At 37.1% G+C, this 21912-nt stretch overlaps 3 protein-coding genes across 9 annotated transcripts in view; 2 read left to right on the forward strand and 1 right to left on the reverse strand.

The window, feature by feature from the left end:
• LOC139809190 (protein Skeletor, isoforms B/C) overlaps window positions 1–11465 on the reverse strand; it is a 71999-nt gene extending 60534 nt beyond the window's left edge. Inside the window, exon 1 of one of the 3 annotated variants that reach the window (XM_071771903.1) lies at window positions 11347–11465. The gene's annotated coding sequence lies outside the window, so the exon portion shown is untranslated. Of the gene's footprint in view, window positions 1–10264; window positions 10375–10423; window positions 10581–11346 lie in introns of those variants that run through there. The other 2 variants (XM_071771902.1, XM_071771906.1) reach the window with 2 other exon arrangements.
• Window positions 11466–11865: 400 nt separating this feature from the next.
• LOC139809191 (uncharacterized) lies at window positions 11866–18236 on the forward strand. 4 transcript variants are annotated; one of them, XM_071771910.1, is made up of 7 exons: window positions 11866–12058; window positions 13131–13946; window positions 14752–14853; window positions 15109–15210; window positions 15538–15765; window positions 16000–16184; window positions 17402–18236. In XM_071771910.1, the coding sequence occupies exons 1-7, from the start codon at window positions 12044–12046 to the stop codon at window positions 17427–17429; spliced, it is 1476 nt and encodes a 491-aa protein (XP_071628011.1). In that variant the 5' UTR covers window positions 11866–12043; the 3' UTR covers window positions 17430–18236. The 4 variants fall into 4 exon arrangements, with proteins under 4 accessions (XP_071628011.1, XP_071628010.1, XP_071628009.1 ...); XM_071771909.1 differs by having other exon boundaries at window positions 11867–12058; window positions 17440–18235; XM_071771908.1 differs by having other exon boundaries at window positions 11867–12058; window positions 17716–18233.
• Window positions 18237–19313: 1077 nt separating this feature from the next.
• On the forward strand, window positions 19314–21905 carry LOC139808019 (protein BCCIP homolog). 2 transcript variants are annotated; one of them, XM_071769612.1, is made up of 3 exons: window positions 19314–19617; window positions 20798–21052; window positions 21136–21905. In XM_071769612.1, exons 1-3 carry the CDS (start codon window positions 19507–19509, stop codon window positions 21688–21690), a joined length of 921 nt encoding a protein of 306 aa, XP_071625713.1. In that variant the 5' UTR covers window positions 19314–19506; the 3' UTR covers window positions 21691–21905. The 2 variants fall into 2 exon arrangements, with proteins under 2 accessions (XP_071625713.1, XP_071625714.1); XM_071769613.1 differs by having other exon boundaries at window positions 19327–19617; window positions 21148–21905.
• The last annotated feature ends 7 nt before the right edge of the window (window positions 21906–21912 follow it).

The following is a 21912-nucleotide window of genomic DNA, read 5'->3' on the forward strand; positions in this document are numbered from 1 at the left end:
CTTCTCTAACGCGAACCGCGTTATTCGTGGTTTCGTAAATTCGTTTCCGCGACGAGAAAATCATATCGTCATTTCGCCGGAGTCGCTATTGGTTTTACGCCGAGAGAGAGAGAGAGAGAGAGAGAGAGAGAGAAGAAGAAAAAAGTAATAATGTACCCACTCCCCGGAGATCCGCGTTTCCGCGTCTCGACGTTCCTCCTGTTCCCTTCCTCTCGACAATAGGCGTCAAGCCCGCTCGTGCGACGAGCGCCGAGGGTACGGGGCTGAATTTCAAATTAGTCGATCCCACTCCAGCTGCGATTCCTTCGTAGAATACACCGATCTGTGTACCGGGTACACAGGGTGTTTCAGAAATCCTGCCCTTGATTTAAACCCTCAATCGATTACGTAACGCTCTTGGAGATCGCTCCCCACGAATTTTCCATATTTCGTGCTTTGAAAAATGTATTAATCATGGGATAGGGTGAGAATTGAATATTTCTCTTTTAAATATTACGCGCTTCCAACCTCCTGAGCCCTGTTTTGCTGGAAATCTGGCATACTTATAAAATTTAGACAGAATTAATTGATATATCAGATCCATACGTAATTGAATTAAACACTATAGTATAATACTTTATCGTTGCTTTCGCAATATCTTTATTGTATATTGAATATCATATACACAGCATAAAATAAAACAAAGAAATAGAGAGTGCATGCTTTCTAAATTACACAAAAATACTTTAAGACACGCTTTTAAAAATAGTTTAAAAATAGTTTAAAAAAGAAAAACCCAGAGAATCATGAGATGTTAGATATAACATGATGTTATAACATGAGATATCTCTCCGTCCTTTTCATGGACATTTATGTGCCAATCTCTCGGTTATTTCGGAAGCTCTGCGGAAGCGAAACGATCGAGCGGACCTCTCTAAAGCCGCCGAAGATAGGAAAGGAGCGTTTGCCCTACGAAGAACGAAAGTAATGGGGTCGCAGATCGTAGGTCAACGCGGTAAAAATAAGAAACGGATCGAAACGAAGACACCGGGGGCGGGAGCGGGAGCACGTACGGCAGGACACAATTAAAAAAAAAGCTCGAACTGCGGCTTTGTGCCGCACCTAGCCTACACACACGAATCTCGTAGAGCGAGCTCCAAAGCTCCCCTCGAAACCTTTGTCTTATTTTATTCCGACCTCTCGGCAGCGAGGAAGTCCATTTCTCCCGGCCGTCGTCTGTGTTACACCATGCACGTATCTCCATTCCGCCTGCTGTTGATTTTTTCGCAGCGCGCGTCATGCGCGCGATGACAAATCTAAAACGACATTTCGCGAAGGAAATGAGACGAGCGCTTTTCACGCGCTCACGATGAGTTTCGTGCATCTCTGTCTCTCGATTTTTCTCGGCTTATGCACGCGATATGTTTGCGAACGACTATATCTCGAATCGGTGTCATAAGAGACCTTTGAATATCGACTTGGGAGAATAATTTAGGGAGAATAATGCTCGAATGAGAAAATATTGTAAGTTACGAATTCACTGAAATTATACAAAATGTTCCAAATGCCGTGTCAATGTTTTTCTTAACAAAAATGTTAGATGTAAAGCGATTAAGTTATAAGCAATCAAAACAAATTTTAAATTAAAGTTTTAGAGATGCAAATAAATAATATTTCAATCTTATTTATCTTCATGTAAATTTTATAGTAACAGGAAATGTAAATCTGACGTCTCCTCTTTCTTCGTTATCATTTAACACTGAAATAATCTAATACTGAAAATTATAAAAAGATATGTATATTTCCGCTTTAAGAATAACTCAATTCACTTAAAAAAATTACAAAAAGATGGTTTGATAATAAAGTATAGATTTTGTTGATATTAAAATTAGTACTGTACATAAAAAACCTCGTCGAGAAAAAATAGGTACAGGAATTATTATGGCAGAGCATTTGTGTGAAGTCACGGTAAAAGTAACAGCAATAATCGATATGACGTTCCCCTTTTTTGCTCGGGGCCATCGCTATTGAACTGTCAATTTTCAACGGTATGTTATTAAGAGATTATTACGAGATGAAATGACAATAAATATATAATTTTATTAATTTAAAGAACACAGAGAAAGAAAGTAAACGCAACATGATATTTATGTTGCCTTAATTAAGTACGACAATGAACTTCTCTAAATGTCTAAATGATTCTCGTGACGACGGAGAGCAAAACGCTGTTAAATGTAATTTTCGCGTTCTTGTTTCACGAGTTTCGCCCCCGGTACGGTGCGGAGATGCGCTCGGTATTGTGTCAGAAGTTTAATATCTTCCCAAGGGAGGTCTTTTGAGCTAGCTACTCTGGCACGTGACCACTGTGGATTTATACAATAGACTCTGACTATCAATGTAACTAACAGCCGAACGATCTACCTCGAGCAAAAAACAAACGAACCCAGAAAGTAATTTGAGAGAAAATCTCATATACTGTTTATAAATGTAAATATTTAATTTAAATTTCAAATTTAGTTGTACATAAAATGTACACTTAAGATATACGTTAGCAACAGAGTTCCTAAAGTAAATTTAGTAATTTTTAATTTAGTAAAATTCATTAATGCAGACATTTTTAATTATTACAAAAAATTAATATTAATAAGAAACTTGGGATGTACAATATATATATATTGATTTTAATTTCTTATTGAATTAAGTACTTCATAAAATCGAAACTGTATTATACATTGTGTATCTGACAGTTATACTGAAGAATAGCAGCAATTATTATTTTTCACTCATAAATCATATAAATAATTTTTCTTATTTTATTTAATTTTCTTCATTAATTATTATATCAATATGAATAAATATCGGAAAATAGAAAGTAATATAAAACTATTCTAAACTCGTAAATATATCTTTTCTGTAGATTATTCCTTGTTGTAAAAGTTCGTGAACAATATTCACATATATATAATGGGAGGCAAATAAACATTAAACATATACATGCGCACATAAGCTATATTAAAAAGATAATTAAGGGGGTAAAAGACAATGAACGCCCCGATCGAAATTCAAGGCAAATACCATTGTGCTTTTCATCCTTATGTGCTTGAGTCCCTTTCTTTGACTTTAGTATAAACGAGCGCAGCTCTCCCGTCATCGTGAACGAACGTGATTTATCGATATCGACAACAATTATTTCGGAATCACAATTCGAGATTCCTAGATAATAAATTGCGTAAGATAGATGTAAAATACATAAGCAATTCCTTTTTTTTATATCCCGAACGAATGCCCGGACTAAATCATTTCAAAGAAACTTTTATTCAAACTTAGATGATTATTTATAGCCATCTAACAAATAAACGTAAACGAAGATATATGTATTTATGCAGCAACATCAGTTCGATAAAACGTGACCCCGTCATCCGATTTTTTAATTCGGCAAATGGCAAAAGATACTGCCGAAGACAAAACGCATGCTTTCAATAATACGGATTTTTTTACTAAAAAAATATCTGCAAATATTAATTAAGTGCCGATGTTAAATTACCTAGCGCAATTCTTCTTTGCATATTTATCTGAGAAAACAGCTTCGAGTATACTTCGGGATAATTACTTTGCCCCAGAGCGAAAGCTAAAGCTAACAAGGTCCGTAAGTAGAGGTAACAGAGCGGTGACGTCTCTAAGGATTCGAACGGTCAACGGAAATCGAAACTCCGCGATACATTGTCAGCGACAGCCTGATCAAAGCATTACGGAATTTAGAAACAAACGTAAAATTATCCGTACCATTACAAGTGACGAAATACTGTAAACGTATAAAAAAGAACTGTCTCAACGTCTTGTCTCATTATAGCACATTCTTATTAATAAATGTGCTCTTATTAATAAATATATTGCACTGCATAAAAATTTTCAAATTTTATTGTCAATTTTATTTTTCAAATCTAAATTGTGTGTAATTGATCTATTGTGATCATTTGCAAATCAAAGCAAATAATGAGCATGTTTAATTAGACATAATACTACAGCATATAAGTATACCTTCATTTATATTTAATTTACGCCTACAAGTAAACAATTCTACAAATATTCGTGCAGGCGTCGATTGTATTATGCGTGAAATAAAGTATTATTTATTATATGTTTTTGTATATTCATTATTAACACGAGACGTTATTAAAATCAAAAGACTGTAAGAGCCAGTTCATTATGCAACAAATAAAAATTCGAACTCGCAATAGAGGTTAAAAAAAAACATCAGTAATTTTATTTTCAACGATTAACATTTCACGTTAGATGCGTCACCGGTTAAAGTTCGCAGACGTTCGCGAGGATGCTGCCTAATTAATTAAGATTGTAATTCGCGAGGTACGAGCGGCTCGTTAATGCGTCCCGCGTTATATAACTAGGTGCAAGGTAGGAGATGAGATCGTAGGTTTATTGATTCGGTTTTCTCTTCGCGGTGGAGTTTTTTCCTCCCTCCTTCCTCCGATCACCCTTTCCCGCCTCGCCCGGTCCTTATTCTACCCGTTACTTTCTGTTGTGCATCCACCACCCTCCCTCCCCCTCCCCCCTACCCGTTCTCACTGTTAGAAGTAGGACGCCAATTTTCGAGGGCTTGCCTTCCATCTTTTCGCCGATTTCTAGACGATACGAAATTAGTCTAGTATGTCGCTCTGTTTTGTAAGGAACATCCACCACGTTCTTTACAAAAAATAATCCCTACAAGGAATAATACGTTTGTATTCTTCAATTTTCAGATATATGAATAGGTATAAGAAATGTTAAAATTACATTGACATAATCTATTGATCCATCTCATTTATCTTTTTTTTTGTATTGCAGATATCGTGGAAAAATATCGCAGATGGATTGCACAAGATTCACGACAAGGGAAGGCAGGACATCTGTTCCCGCTCGTTTCTTTTTACGAATGTTTTAATTCGCATTTGCGAACTTTTACCCAACGCTGCACAACAATAGTATTTTTGCTACTCTGTTAGTATCGCTTATTCCTTTGTGTTGCTCTTAAGAAGAATGTAAATGCTGAAAGGTCGAGATACCTATATTCGACGGATTGAGTATGTACATAACGATCGAGCACGAACATTAGCGTGTTCGTGCGCTCGGGACGAGCGCACAAAAAAGTGATTACTCGAGCGATCTTAGGTATTTCGTTGCTGGATGGTATTCAGATAGCGAACTTAATAGAACTATTATTACGCCGATCAAAAGCGCCGTATTAGCCTGAAGTCTTCCTCGCGTAACAATTCGACATTATAAAGGACATTATAAACTTCCCGTTTGCTACTTTGACGTTATACGATGCCTTTCTTCCCATTCACTGCGCAGTCTATTCTGCTTTCCGAGCTACTTATTAGATCCTTCGTCCCACTTAGAGTACAGTTTTATTAACCATTTCCACCTGCCTCCTCCCTCTACCCCCTTTCCCCATCCCTAGCAGTAAATTCAATAACAATACCAACACCATAAATTCGATCTCGCGCGTACCAATTTCTATCAACTCAATACACATCATACCATCGAAGACGGTATCTTTTCCTTTCACTTCTCATCGATCTGAAAATACTTCGCGAATTGACACAGCTATATATATCGCGTCGTTATCGTAGCAACAGAAAAGTGTTCTCAGTAAGACTGAGCCGAGAAATATTTTTTGTAGATTACATAATTTAATAATATACACGGTGTTTCGCTTCAAGTTTCGACGCCGTATTTCGTGAAAAGTTCATAAAGAGTAAAAAATGATATGCAGAGAGAAAGTACCTTAGAATTTGAAAATCATTGTATGATCTAATTACTTTTTCTTCTAGCCTGTTTCATATATTATTTTTCTTGTCTTTAAGATCAAGATACGAGACCTCGAAACTCGAGGTGAAATACCCTCTGTAATACATTTCCGCCGTTTCAGAACTAAAGAAACGGAAAACGAGAAACGATTCATTGGAACGTTCGCCGAAAGCGCACGATATCCTCTTAGAAAAGACACATACGTAACAACGGTCAGAAACAATAAATGGTTTCGGGAAGCCAACGTTGAGGGATGAAGCGAAGGAAACATCGTGAGAGACAGAGCGGAAGAAATGGCGGGAGCGGATCCCGCTGGATGTTACGACGTATAAGGAGTAACACGATATTCCCAATCCGGCGCGGAAGCTTTAGAAACGAGATAAAGAAGGGCTCGCGAGTGCAATAAATCCCCGGGTTTCCTTCGCCTCCCCTCCCCCTCCCCTCACCCCCGTTTCGTCCGCCGCCAGCCCCGTCGTAAAACCTCGAAGGAAGCTGATGTCGACGCTTGATCGAAATGAATTTACTGTTTACTCGTGGCCGCGTCGCCGCCTCTGCGATACGATTCAAGAGTGCAAGCTATATGAAATATAGCCCGCGCGCGATATACCCCGAGAGAGCCGCGGTTTAAAAATCATTTCCCTTTCCCCCACCTCCCCCCCGCCCGGCCCCCTTTCCCTGCCGGCTATATCGATACCGAAATGTGACGGCAGCCGCGGAATACGAACGAACTGAAATGAACGTGTCGGGAATTAATCTCCAGCCGGCTTCCAAAGCGAATTGTCTCCCCGCTCGTTTTTCTCCCGCGGTTCCGCAGCTGCGTAGCGAAATAATGCCTCGATGTTTTCGCGACAATCAACGATACGCAAACTCGCTATACCGCGTTTCAAGGATCAGCTATTTATTCTTTATATTATTCGAGGCCCTCAAATCCAAAGTCAAGAGCCTTCGTCTTCCCTGTCAGCAAAAGTCAAAAGTTAAAAGATATCTACTGCAATTTCAAAAATCTCGAAAAATTTAGCTTACGAATTCGAAGGAACCGTCTTCGAAAAGATCTTCCATGTGTTCTGAGACGACTTGCATAAATTTCTCTCTCTCTCTTTTTACGTGCATGCAGCAGTATCGCCGTCTCCGATGTATCTCTGTGTTTGTATCACGCGAAACTCGACGACCGTGCGCCGATAAAAAAGGACTGACATTTGGCGCTAACTACGACGTTAACTGCCACGGGCCGTCGCTTCGTGTACGCATTCCGGCTGTGATTGTGGTTCAGTGATCATTGTGCTCTCTCTCTCTATGGATTTAGTATCCATTCTCACGTCAGTTCCATGATCGAACCTTGAACTTTTCCTAGTCCGACCCGGTATTTCAACCCGCTTTTTTCCAACTTTGGTAAACAAGTTCGGAGGTTCATTGAACGAGATGATGAATCGGACAAATGAAATCACAACGCGGTCAATTGCACGCCGAGTCAAAATACATATACTACCGCAAATCAGAATAACGCGATAAATAATAAATGATTTCTTTCCCGACACTCTCGCCGAGGGAAAATAAATTCTAGATTAATCACGAAATCCATTCATATGATTTAGAATCGCAATTGTACAACAAAATAACCTTTAAAAAACCTTCAATAAAAAATTTGAAAGAAAAAAATTGACGTTAGTACGCAATTACACTAGTTTTTATCTTTTCTAAACAATCTCTCTATGTTTGTATCTTATCTGCAAAACGAGCGCTTTTGCAAAACGAGATAAAAAATGAGAGTTGTCTTCTCTAATTAATGTTGTATATATCAATTGTTATACATATAAAAGAGTCTCGTTTTCTGCGCGTTAGAGGACACCGTTACATAACAATAATTCGTAACTTGTTCGCAAAATTGCTCGTTCCCGACCGGTTATACCCGCGAATACGATCTTTTGCGCGCGATAAAATAGAGATAAAGAAAGGGGAGAAAGAATGAAAGAAAGGCAAAGACGAACACCGTCCCCGTTTGCGTCGCGGCCCTCTTTGTAGTCTGCGGAAGACGCGCAACCTAAAATCGCATTTGAATAAAGCAATTTGTGCACGCGCCGTAATCCAATTCGACCCTCTCGCTAGTTTTCGCTACGCGGAAGCACCGATAAATCAACCAGTTGCGCCGCGGCGCATCGGCCTCAGCACGCCCCTACGATGTAGCCATATGGCTTAATTTCGTTCGTAGAGCGTGTGGTACTTCGAGAGGCTCGGGGGGGAAAAAAAAAGTGTTTTACGTATGAACGGGAAAAGCTGACATCGCGATGCCGCGACCCGCCGATTATATCCGCTCGATTGCCAATAACAGATGATTTCCGCGATATTGCATTAAGATCGAGGTAATCTCTCGGCCAGTTTGTATTCATTTGAATTACGTTATTGATCTCATTCTTCTCTCGCTGAGATAGAAAGACCTCTTCGGGATATTTGTAAAAAAGTTTCTTATTACGGAAATAAGATTCGTATTATAGCAGCTTTGACAACCTGATTGTATGTTCGTAGACACTTAGAACAGTCGAGATTTATTATTATTTATTATTAAGTAAATAATAAAATAATATTGTACAATTAGTGCCCTAAGATTTCATTCATTTGCAGTGATTAAAATGAGAACCAGTCTTTTCAGACACAAAGTCAATCAATTTGCTCTTTAATTAAAATGAGAAATCGATGAAGCATTTTATCAACTTTAATGCGAGCTCGCATCAAATAATTTTTCACATAGCGTAAAGGCGAAATAATGTATTTTTCGTCTCGATCCTCGGATTCGCATCTCCTCGATTTTTATCTTGGACAAAAGACAACGGAGTGCCCACGGTAAATGACTAATTTAAACCGCGTTTAAGTTTACGCGCACGCTGATTCACGTAACGGCGCGAAGCGCGTATACGGACGACGTGTACGGAGCGGCGCGTCCGAGGCTGCGCGCAAAGCGCCGTTAAAGGGGTAATCGTTATAAATCGTCGTTAGAATGTCCCAAACGCAATCCTCAGGCCCGCAAGGGGATTGATGGATTGTTACGTCCGACTGATAGAAATAAAACGTCCGTTTCCCGCGTCATAATTATCCCCCTTGCTCTCTTCCGCGCGTCACCGCGGAGCCCTCGATAATTTCGACGCGGCTGTTCATCGCGACGAAACACCCCGAGATCTCTTTACTCCGCGAAATCATCCGAGTAAACATTCGCACGCGTAAAATCCATCTATTTTTCGGATCACGCAGATTGGAAGAAATTGTTTCGTAGCACTGCAATATCGAAATGTAACGCTGCCGCAACAATTTCGCGAAGTGGAGACGATAACATATTCGCCGCCGAGAGAACAGATAAGACGGCAAGAATCACTAAAAGTGGATTTACCGGTAACTCTCCTCAAGACAAAACGGCGTTACCGGAAGAAAGTTCTAAACGCGATTTACGAACATTATTTTACGTATATGAAACTTTGATCCTCGTGAATGCGTGTTCCGCATCTCGAGTACGTTGGTGAATCGTCGTGCGTGGTTAAACGCGGAGTAAACGCTCCGTATTCTGTAATCGGAGTAAAAATGACACATGTAAAATTTACTACCTAAACATCACAACGGAAGAACGAGGCGAGAGGAAAAGACAGAAAGAGATAGATAGAAGAGAGAAAGAGAGACAGAGAGAAAGGAAGACAGAAAGAGAGAGAAAGGAAGAGAGAGAAAGGGAGACAGAGATAGAGAGAGAGAGTAATTCTCCCCTGAATTTCGCACAAATCGGGATTACAGCCCTGTTCGGAGCCCGTCGATAAACGCCTCGCGGGAGCGAGAGTTCCCGATGGAAGCAGGAAACGAGAACGTAAAGTAGACAGTCCAAGGCAGGTGAGACAGCTACGCTATACGGAGGCAGCGCTAAGAAACATCGAACAGCCAAGAAAAACCAGAAGCAGCTTGTTGTTTGCGCTCGCGATGTCGGTGTACGTGTTCCAGGTGTCTGTGTACACGTGTGAGGGTGTATGCATGTATATATGGCGTGGAAATGTGGTGGGTACGCGAATCGTTCGCGCGGCGTACACCGCCGGACGAGGTGGAGAGAGTGGCGGTCGAGAACATCCATTCAGACGGAACATCTAGAGGGAAGCCAGCTCTGCGATCGCGAGACGTCGTCACGGCCGCGGCACGGTCCAACTTCCGACTTCCGACGCCGACGTCGCGGGAAAGTGGCCCTTCCCCCCGCGCCTCTCCGGGGAAAAAAAGAAAAAAAAGAGAGAGAGAGAGAGAAAAAAACAGACAGAACGTTCGCTCGCGGATGACGACGCTCTCGATCCATCTCGAACGAAACACCATCAGAAGAACAGAAAACTGGGAAACAGAGAGACAGAGACAGAGAGAGAGAGAGAGAGGGGCGGAAAATAAAGAGAGGAAGAAGAAAGAAAACAGAACAGAGAGAAAGAGTGACAGCCATCTCACCGCCCGCGCCACAGCTCAAAGCACTCACTAAACGTCACGGGAGAGCACGGACAGGGAGGAACTGCCGATTGGTGGTGGTGGTGATGGTGGTGATGGTTGGTCAGTGTCGGTCAATTGTTGGCTGTCTACGTTCAACGGGGCAAGAGTGTTTCTATATAGGCCTGGGACGTGCTTTTCGATAACCTACAAAGAGCACTGGCTCCTCTGCCCCTGCGTGTCGTCGCGGTACACGACGGTCGCCCGCGTAGCGGCCCGGACCCGACGTACGCCGTGGTGCCACCTGACAGACTCCGGGAAATTCGAGAAAACGGCATTTCCTTCGGCCCATGCGCGAGAACTTTAATCGAATTTCGGCGTTGCAGCGCCGCCGACAACGGCGGGGGGCGGCCTCGCTCCGCTGCACGTGATCGACTCCGGGGATCGCGAGGAAATTTGAATTTTGCCGCGCGCGCGCGCGCGCGACCGCCGGTTTCCCCGATTTCCTTTTTCCCCCGGTTGATTTTTTTACCCGCGCTACGGTAATCGTAATGACGGTTCCTCCATTCGGTTCTCGCGCGTCCTCGCGATTCTCGCCCTCTCTCCCGATAATCTCTCCTCCGGGATAAACGCTCGATCGTCTCGCATGTAATATTATAATTAAGCAGGGAAGCGTTAGAAAGAAGAGCATGGAAATCGCCGCTGCTTTTTCCCCTTTTTTCACGCTTGTCGCGATAATGTTAAAAGCATAATTGTAGTTTACTAATTGTAGTTTACTAATTGTTACAGGCTATAAAATTACAAGCTGTTACAGAATGTTTGAATTATCTCTCGCAGAAATCTGCGCACCGCAATTTACTCGCCTAATGGCGGATAAGCGCGACGAATTTTTGAATATTTTAAGAGGAGGCATTGAGAAACTCGTACGGTGGATTGACGAATTTATAAAAGTAAAATCGAAACGTTCAATCGACAATGCTCGAGATTGGAACGGTACGATTAAAGCGGATGCGTTAATCAGGGAGATTTGTACGAAATCACCTTTTGTACATACGTCAATTAAGAGAACGACACACATTGTTACAACTTGTTTGCTGATTTTACAATAAAAATACAAATATTTCTGTTACTCACCTCTCGCCTCGCGCGACCCCGTTCTCAAACTTTTGCGCGCTATCCGGTACACGCTCCACATTTACTACACGGAGCGTTAGGACGCGTTGACACATAAATTAACGCCCGACGACTGTGAGTTAAGTGAGCGGAACCGGTTTTTTGTGTGGCTATTTGCGCGAGAGGTTGCCCGCGGAAGCGTACGAGTGGCGCCATCCCGCGACGCGCCGCGGAACCATTCTACGCGCCTCTCGCGCGCTAAGCGAAACGCGAATTAATTCGATCCTCTTTCGCGATCTTCCATAAAATCATTACTTTGCGTTCCTAGAGATCTTTTCAGAACTAATTGTAAGTTGTTAATCGTCCCGAATCGATAGAGTCCAGAGACAAGTCCAAAAATACAGCGCGAATGCCGCGAATCGACCGTTCGACGGAGACGACACTGCACAGACGCGGATGGGAGCAGGTGATTGGGCCATGTACCATATGAGTCAATATAAAGGCTAAATTTTATTTTAAGAAAAACCATTTTTATGGATATATTCTAGACACTTGTATAATTACTGGTTTTATAATGTAACTTTTCATTCGATTACGTATCAATTTATATCTACTGATAAATGTAAACAGTTCAAGATTTGACTTCAGTTGACATTCGTACAAGAGAAATGTCGCGACATTGCATCTCTTCGCTGTAGGCAGCTATCATGCCAGTGCCATGTGTTTGAGTGAGGTTATGTATTGTGTTTATGTTGAAAAATAATGGAAGGTAACAAACAATTTCGATAACGGGAGATTTGCTTGCAAAAGAATAGACGTCAAATCTTCTCAAAATTGCAAATTTAAGCGTATTTAGGTTTTTTTATAACATATTTAATTCGGATTTTTTTCTTTGACATGCTCTGATGGCCCAATCACCTTAATGATTCCACTGTTGCCTTAAAAGTATGATACTTTTCAAATACTTTTGATTTATTTTATTCTACATTTAAGTTTCCTAAAGTGACACATAGGTGTTTTAACTATAATTTTATATGTAATTTATTGTTGATTATACTTTGTTGAGAAAGTAAAAATTAATTTACGTATATAATGAGTTGAATTATACGTAACTAAATATAAATGTATATAGAACACACAGTTCACAAACTGTTTCTAGAAGACTGTTAGGATGATGGAATTTTTTACTACTTTACGGTGGAGCTTGTGGAAAAAAAATGGAGTGATCGAACCCGACAGAGCCATAATCTCTATAAAAAAAAAACAACTGAATTTATGTATATTTTTTTAGATAAATTGTTTCTTATAAATTCTCTATATATAAAAATATTAGATAGTTTGTTAGAATAGAATTTATTACTTCAGCATTAAGATAGTTTATTAAAAAGTAAGTGTTTTATATTTTATGTTGTTTATATATTTTAAAATCTGTAAGAATAAAATGTGATTTCTTTGACAGAATTATGTCAAATGGTCAACTCATAATCAGCAGATTCCGAATTCAACTCCGATCTTCATTCTCATACATATGCATTCTCATGCATTTAATATTATATATCATGTTTTCTTCTTCAATACCGCAATTGGATATTTTGTCTTAATTTTTAAAATAGAATAGTGTCTTTTTGGAATGCGTTAACTTCGTCTAGTCTTTTATGTATTATAAACATTCGATTTTTTAAATCCTTAATGAAACTTCTTAATCAGAATTGCACTTTCCAGATTCCCGAGCTAATATCTTTTCGTTCAGGTCCATTTGGGTATATTTTGCATTAACTCGGTTATTTTATTTTTATTACGACTAGGAATCTTCGAAGAATCAACGTCAAGAGATACAGAAACAGCCCGCTGACTATCAAACGAATAAAGGAGACGATCCGACGCAGGAAGGAGTAACTTTGGGCACGGAATATTCGACAGAACATTCGAACATTATTATTAAAGAGGAATACCTGCCAGATTTAAATTTGGATGTGTATTCTTTGAACCAAGAGAAACAGACCGCTAGCTATCAAATGAATAAAGGAGACGATCCGAAGCAGGAAGGAGTAGCTTTGGGCACGGAATATTCGACAGAATATTCGAACATTATGATTAAAGAGGAATGCCTGACAGATTTAAATCTGGATGTGTATTCTTCGAACCAAGAGAAACAGACCGCTAGCTATCAAATGAATAAAGGAGACGATCCGAAGCAGGAAGGAGTAACTTTGGGCACGGAATATTCGACAGAATATTCGAACATTATGATTAAAGAAGAATGCCTGACAGATTTAAATCTGGATGTGTATTCTTCGAACCAAGAGAAACAGACCGCTAGCTATCAAATGAATAAAGGAGACGATCCGAAGCAGGAAGGAGTAACTTTGGGCACGGAATATTCGACAGAATATTCGAACATTATGATTAAAAAGGAATGCCTGCCAGATTTAAGTCTGGATGTGTATTCTTCGAACCAAGAGAAACAGACCACTAGCTATCAAATGAATAAAGGAGACGATCCGAAGCAGGAAGGAGTAACTTTGGGCACGGAATATTTGACAGAATTTTCGAGCATTATGATTAAAGAGGAATGCCTGCCAGATTTAAAATTGGAATTGTATTCTTCGAACAATTCAATGGTGTGTTTTTTTATTATCTTTTATAATTTCGGAGATATTCGGCTCAAAAGAGGAAAGCTGATCTTTTTCAAATGGGTGTTTCACCCCCTAAATACGCGTATGGGCACGTATAGAAAAATACGTGTCCCTTATTTTCATCTAGAGAACATACTAAAAGCTCATCAAAATCGGAGGGGGACACTTCCGTGGGTTTCCTTGTTAGTTATTAATTGCTCTCTTTTCCACCAATCTGCATAAAAAAATTCGATGTCTAATAATTATACATAGCGGTGACATGTGGCGGTCGACTTTAGTTGTCATCTCTCGAGATGGACCAATCTTCATCCCACCTAAAGCCTTTATAAGAAATTGATTAAAGAGTTAAGAGCTTTGAGTGAAAGAATACGAGATTATAATTACGTGAGATTGTAATCTGAGAATAAATTGATACATAAAAAAGATATAATTATATGTAACCAAAATATATATAATATTCAATAAAATAAGTTTGGTTACACATTTTCAGGATTTCTTCATATCGTAATTTTAATTAACACATAAACTAGTATTGAATTTTAATATTAACATTACATTCCAATTTACATTATATATTCCAATTTATATTTAAAAAATAAATGTATGTATTACCTATAAAGATCTGGAATATTTAGGAATTTATTTCCAAAGTTTGTACAAATAACTTGAATTAAAATATCGAAAAACTTTATGTGATCTTTTTTACATAGTACATTAAGTTTAAGTGTTGTGTCAAAGGCAGAACAAAAACTAAAAGTTATATTAAAGCGTTTTGTTGCTTATGTTGCAGAGTCACTTAGAGAGCAAATTCAAGTGCCCGAAATGTCCGAATGTGTACAAAAGTAAACAGTCCTTGAATGGGCATCTGTTGAAGCACGAGGGCATAAAAAAGGTATAATTATATATGTAACCAAAATATATTTAATAGTTAATAAAGCAAGTTTGGTTACACGTTTCCAGGATTTCTTCATATCGTAATTTATTTAATTAACACATAAACCAGTATTGAGTTTTAATATTAATATTACATTCCAATTTATATAATAAGTATTATTATAATGAATAAGGTACATTAAGTTTAGCTGTTTTGACAAACGCAGAATAAAAACAAAAAGTTATATTAAAGCGTTTTGTTGCTTATGTGCAGAGTCACTTAAAGAGCAAATTCAAGTGTTCGAAATGTCCGAATGTGTACAAAAGTAAACGGAATCTGAATGAGCATCTGTTGAAGCACGAGAGCATAAAAAAGGTATAATTATATATGTAACCAAAAATATATTTAATAGTTATAATAAGTTTTGTTGCACATTTCCAGGATTTCTTCATATCGTAATTTTATTTAATTAACACATAAATATAAGTATTGAGTTTTAATATTAACATTACATTCCAATTTATATAAAAAGTATTATTATAATGAATAAGGTACATGTAGATACGTTCTTATTATAAGCTTAACTCTGTTATAAATTTATTATATGTTTTGCTGCATGATTGTGTATGATCTCTATTACAATTAACAAATCTCTTAATATTTCTTGCTTCTCTTGAATGTTGTTCTCTTTTATAATTATAGAACTTTCCTTGCGACACTTGCGGTAAGATTTTTCACTCGCACGTGAGGATGCGTGTACACATGCTTATGCATAGAAGCAACAGTTTGGCATGTGAGATTTGCCGATATCGCTTATCGAGTAAAGAAGCCTTGGAAAAACATCACAAAACAGTGCATTTACATGATTATGTCTGCGATATATGTCAGAAGAAAATTAAATGTAAAAAGATGTTGCGCGCTCATATAATTGTAAGAAAAATTGCTGTATATTTTCAATATATTTAAAAACTAATTGTATGTATTACCTATAAAAATCTGGAATTTTTAGGAATTTATTTCCAAAGTTTGTATAAATAACTTGTTAATTAAAATATCGAAAAACTCTGTAATCTTTTTTACATAGTACATTAAGTTTAACTGTTTTGACAAACGCAGAACAAAAACTAAAAGTTATATTAAAGCGTTTTGTTGTTTACGTTGCAGAGTCACTTAGAGAGCCAATTCAAGTGCCCGAAATGTCCGAATGTGTACAAAAGCAAACTGTACTTGAATGAGCATCTTCTGTTGAAGCACGAGGGCATCCGTAAATATGAATGCTCTATCTGCAAAGAAAGGTTCGGTTACCGATCGCACTTCGCTTATCATCAGAAAGCGCACTCTAGGCCTAGGTAATATCTTCAAAACATTGACGATTAAATTAAAATAGATTAAGTAAGATGAACAAAGACTCTAACCTTTATTTTTTTAAATAAAAATAAATAATCAAAAAAATAACATTGATATGATTGAAATCCAAGAACAATTCCAAAAGTAAGATACATTTGAATTAAATAAGTGAAAATTTTATTTTTATTTTTTAATTACACATATGTATTGTATGTATGTTTATATACATTTATATAGTAAAATTTATTATGAACCTATTTTTCCATAAAAATCTCCTAATAGATTCAAGTATTTATCCTGATATGACATTAATTTTAAAATGTGTTTTACATACACAAACGTCTAGTTTGTTGAGTCAATTTTGTGCTCCATTTATCGTTTCTTGATTTGAAATAAAATATTTTCCTGACAAAAATATTTTGACTTCCTAAATAAGTAAAAATTAAAAGATTTAAGGTCAGGATTATGAAAGAGACGTCGAGAACGTATTTGTTAGTGTTGTTTTATTTTTTGGATAAAATCAACAAGCAGGAATTTAATTCTTTATGTCCGAAAGCATAATTTCCATTATTTTTCTGATTTCGCATTTTTCAATTTCCACTTTTGTGAAAAGTCGAAGAAACAGCTGTTGAAAAAACATTTTGTCACAAATAAAAAATTAATTCAATAACTTAGACGTCTATACAAAATTAGGAGATGTTTTGAAATTACGCTAAGATAAATGATTCAATTTTTGTTTGGAGATTTTATGGAGAAGTAAATCAATGGTAAGCTTAAAATTAAAACGAATGTTTTTATTTCAAAATTAGTTATTTTTATTTCTTTTAGTATTTCTTTTAAATATCCAAAAATAATATCAATCAGATGGCAGATTAGTAAAACCGAGTTAAGTCCAAAAAATCAAAAGTACGCAAACTTTTGCACGATACTGTATTATATGTATATACACACATATACATATACACACACTACTGTACGACTACATTAGTAATTTATATTTATTTTTATCTGAAATATTATTTTATATAAAACTTACATGTTTCGAGATATTTCGCTCCATCCCGGATTGGAATTATATTAAATAGAAAATAGTTTCGGAAAGATATAAAACAAATTTAACTTTTTTGCTTTAATTTTTCTTATTTTTTCTATTATTTGAATATATGTATATAATATACATTTTAAATTAATTTTGATATCTGTTATTGCCATGTCCTAGTACTAAAGATACTTCTTTGTTATATTGAAATTTTGTAGCAAAACCTTCACAGAACGCGAAAAGAAAGCTATATGATTTCTATGCGAGCAAACGCGAAATTGTTCGTCTTTCCAAACAGAACAGCTGATGCACCGCTACTGAAATCTAAGCCAAATTTTCCAGTTTCCATGACAAAAATCTATCAATTAATATTATTAGGATGCTAGTTTATTTGAAGGACAATCGGTCAGAAGCCCGTCAAAAGTTAATTAAAAAAAAAAGAAAGGAAAGCAAGATTTGAATTTGCAATGGCACATTTAACCCATTTAACACAGAAACATTGGACTGACAACGAATGGAGAAGAATTATCTGGAGCGAAGATCCAAGTATCTGTTTGAGACAATGGAATACGATATATTCAACGTCCTTCTGGCAAAAGATTTAATTAACGTTACCAAGTTCCGACTGTGTGTGTGTAAAACATGGTGGCGGAAATATGGGGTTGCTTTCATGGAGAAGGAATGGGACCGTTGCATCGCATAACGGTTATTCCTAAACATTCAAAATTTGTAATGTAATTTAATAATTTCTTCGAAAGTTTATCTGTACAACCATTTGTTTTCTCAAAAAGTATTATCACAATTTCTTACCGATCATTCTTATTTTTTCTTAGTATTTACTGCATGTATTTGGACACATTAATTAGACCTTTTTTTTGCATATATAGGTGAAATTTTGCTAAAAAAAATAATTTATGTGAGAAATAACCCTTCAATATTGTAATAATAAAATATCTATTGTATGTGCCATGATTTAGTAATTAAAGACAAAAGTTTTCTATGCAATCGCACTTGTCATTTATTTGCACATAAAGATAAATATTCTCTTGTTTTTTTTTTCGTAAGATTATAACAAACAGTCTTTTTATTTAAAATAAAGAAGTAAGCAATTTAATAAGCATAAAATGCGATTGGATAATTTTCTTCATATAATTATATGATTAGATTAACATTAATCTTGGTTCAACTTACCATTTATCTTTCTCCAATTTCAAGAACTAGAAAAAGATGAAAAGTATAAGTTCAAACGCGATTAAAATGATAAAAATTAATCTACATTAGGTTTGTTCTTTGTAACTGCACTGACTGCACCAGACTGCACTGCACTGGTTGTACTACCTCCGGACACAGTGCAATGTACATACAAGTGAACTGTTGCACTAGCTCTATAGTTGCACTAGTTCTCTTGCACTGTAAGGTTATTCTACATAGAAGTCGTAATCGTGAGTTGTAAGAAATTGACCAATCACAGATTGAATATTCTCCTCAACTTCGAATGTGATTGGTCAATTTCTTACAAATCACGACTACGATTTCTATGTAGAATAACCTTTAAGCTGGCCACACACACTTTTTCGTAACAGTAACAGTAGGATTTCGACCAATCGTGTTACTCGATTCGGGAACGTACGGCCGTACGTTTTCGAATCGAGCAACGCGATTGGTCGAAATCCTACTGTAATGCTAGGTCTACAATGCGAGTCGTAAAGTCGTGAGTCGTAAGAATTGACCAATCACAGTCGATTATTCTCCTCAAATTCGATTGTGATTGGTCAATTCTTACGACTCGCGACTTTACGATTCGCATTGTAGACCTAGCATTAAGGTTATTCTACATAGAAGTCGTAATCGTGGGTTGTAAGAAATTGACCAATCACAGATTGAATATTCTCCTCAACTTCGAATGTGATTGGTCAATTTCTTACAACTCACGACTACGACTTCTATGTAGAATAACCTTATGCTCGGTGTCCATGATGCAAGAACTGTGTCCAAGTTTCTATTTAAGCCAATCAACTTGCAGCTCTTACAGAAAAGTAGCAGTTTCATTGGCTTAAACCAAAACTTGGACACAGTTCTTGCATCGTGGACACCGGGCATTACGGCAACACTTTTACCAGAGAGAAATTCTCTCTGCTTTTACCAATTCTGTTAAGAACGCTTCAGTGTACACTTTCTGAACTAGTACAGCCAGTTCAGCTACAAAGAACAAACTAACAGCACAGATTAATCTGTGCTAACAGTGTTCGCTTCGCACCACTCACACTCACACGTTTTACGTTGTGATGGCTGCTCCGGTGAAAAAGCGTGAGATCCGGCAGAAGTTGCCCGACGACGACGAGAATGACGTCTCGTCCAGCAACGAGGACGAAGAGTATGAGATCCCGAACGAGCAGGTGAGGAATGGCCGATTTATATCGATGAAATACATGATACGACAATCGAGCGGTTAACCTGGGTTAACCTCACTCGGTGAGCACGCGGTCGCGCTCTGCTGCTGTACGACGTACGACCCGTATGTTCAAAGTCACTCGGTTTTATTTCGTTTCAAGTCATCCCCGAACGCGAGACCGACGCGATACGTCGCGACGTATACGTGAAAATCATTGTCAAGGTGTCTCGTGCAGATGAAAGCTCTGTTCGATTGTTATTCGGGCATAAATAGTTGCTACTCGATAAAGAATGAAATATTGTCAGTTCGATCTAATGATCTTTATGTAATTATGATATTTAGTGCATGAATCTCAGGGGAACTGAGAAAAATTATATTTTGACAGAGATGAAAAAGCTACTTGCTTTAAATTAATTCTGCATTTAATTTCAGAAATGTACTTATATTACGTGTTTGCTTATGAATTATTTTTATTATCAGATCTTTATTATTGAACTGGTATTGTCAGATGTTACTATTAAAAAAATTAGTATTAATAACTATAATAATTTCCTGTATCTGGCTGATATTTATGAATAGAAATTGAAACAGATGTACTTCTAATAAGTTTAGATTTTGATGCGGTACATACAGATAATGAAGTAATCTGTTTCTAAGAATACTTAATAATTTGTATTATTTGTTATTGCTGTTAATATTTTAATATTATCACAAAAATCGAGGTGTATACATATTTGGTTCTTGCTTTTAACGATTTTTTTATGTATAGATATGCATATGCATATGTGTTATACAATATTGTGCAAGACATGCAACAGCAAGATTGTGAATATAATCGCAATTCCCTGTAGGAATAGCAAGTTGCATTTTTTTGCCTTTGCAATGTAAAAAAGTTTATAAAGAAAATAATAAAATGCGTAGCGTATTTTATCCCCAAGTTGTCACCAAAGCGGAAAGTTGCGGTTTTTCAGGCAATCTTTCCGTATTTTTTAATACCATCGTTACGTATGTACATACGTATATTAAATGTCACAATTACGTATTCTATCATATCAGCGCATCAAATTGACCTTTATAAACAGTAATTAAATTTTTTTGGAGCTTAATTACAAATTTTAATTAATATTATATTTCTACACTTTATAAAATAAGACACATGGTACAGTAATAAGTATAAATTTTAGGGAATAGAGTTGCAAGTGGAGTTTGAAGGTCGCAATCCACAAGATCCAGACTACCATGGAATTAAAACGTTGCTGCAACAACTTTTCCTCAAAGCGCACCTTGATTTAGGCGGACTCACGGATTTAATAATATCACAAAATTACGTAGGATCTGTCATTAAACAGTCAGAAGAAACAGATGAATCCGAAGATGAGGACAATGACATCAACGACGTATTTGGTATTACAACTGTTATCAATGTCTCCGATAAGCAAGTAAGTTGATTCTTATTATTATTATTATTATTGTCAAACCGAAAAACTTAGTATCGATCTCTATCAATTCTATTTAACAAAAGAAATCTTTTCAGAACGTTTTATGTATACAACAACTTAGAGATCTATTGAAGCAGTTGGCAGATGAACATGCAACTGACGCAGTTAATACTTTGATTAAAAATGTATTGGAAAATGACTCGGCGCAATTGGGTTTGCTTATCAATGAGAGATTTGTCAACATTCCCGCCAAGATTTCAGTGCCACTTCTTGAAAATCTAATTTCCGAACTGAAACGTGCCACCAGCAAAAATATGCCATTTAATTTTTCCTATTACATACTTATATGTAAATTATATAAGACAGAAGATAAAAAAGCCGGGAAAAAGACGAAAAACAAGAATAAAAACGCTGGCAATGAGCCGGTATCGATATTGTGGAGTAATGCGGAAGAAGAAATCTTTGCGGAAGAGGCAATTGTTAGTTTCGAGTTTTCTGTCGAAGAAGAAGCAGACAGTGGTTTATCCGGGACGTGGACTGAAACGGACGATGAGATGATACCCTACAGACGAGTTCTACTTTTTGAAGCATCTAAGCTGCAATCCATATTTGATAAAATACAGAATCAGTTTTCTTAAATTTCATAATGATGTTAATAATTTTCTTAAACGAACGAAACGGCTGAGTCCCGTGCGAAACTTCCTATTTATGAACAGAAAACGTGCTTCTCAAAGATAGTTTTTTATATATCTGCATACAACGTAATGGTACGTTATATTAAGGTTTTATAATATTACCTTTTACACAATGCTTATACTATACACTAATGTAGGAATATACTATTTCTAAGAATTTCGCCC

The sequence above is a fragment of the Temnothorax longispinosus genome, chromosome 2 (genome assembly GCF_030848805.1).
Source record: "Temnothorax longispinosus isolate EJ_2023e chromosome 2, Tlon_JGU_v1, whole genome shotgun sequence".
NCBI classification, from domain to species: Eukaryota; Metazoa; Arthropoda; class Insecta; order Hymenoptera; family Formicidae; genus Temnothorax; species Temnothorax longispinosus.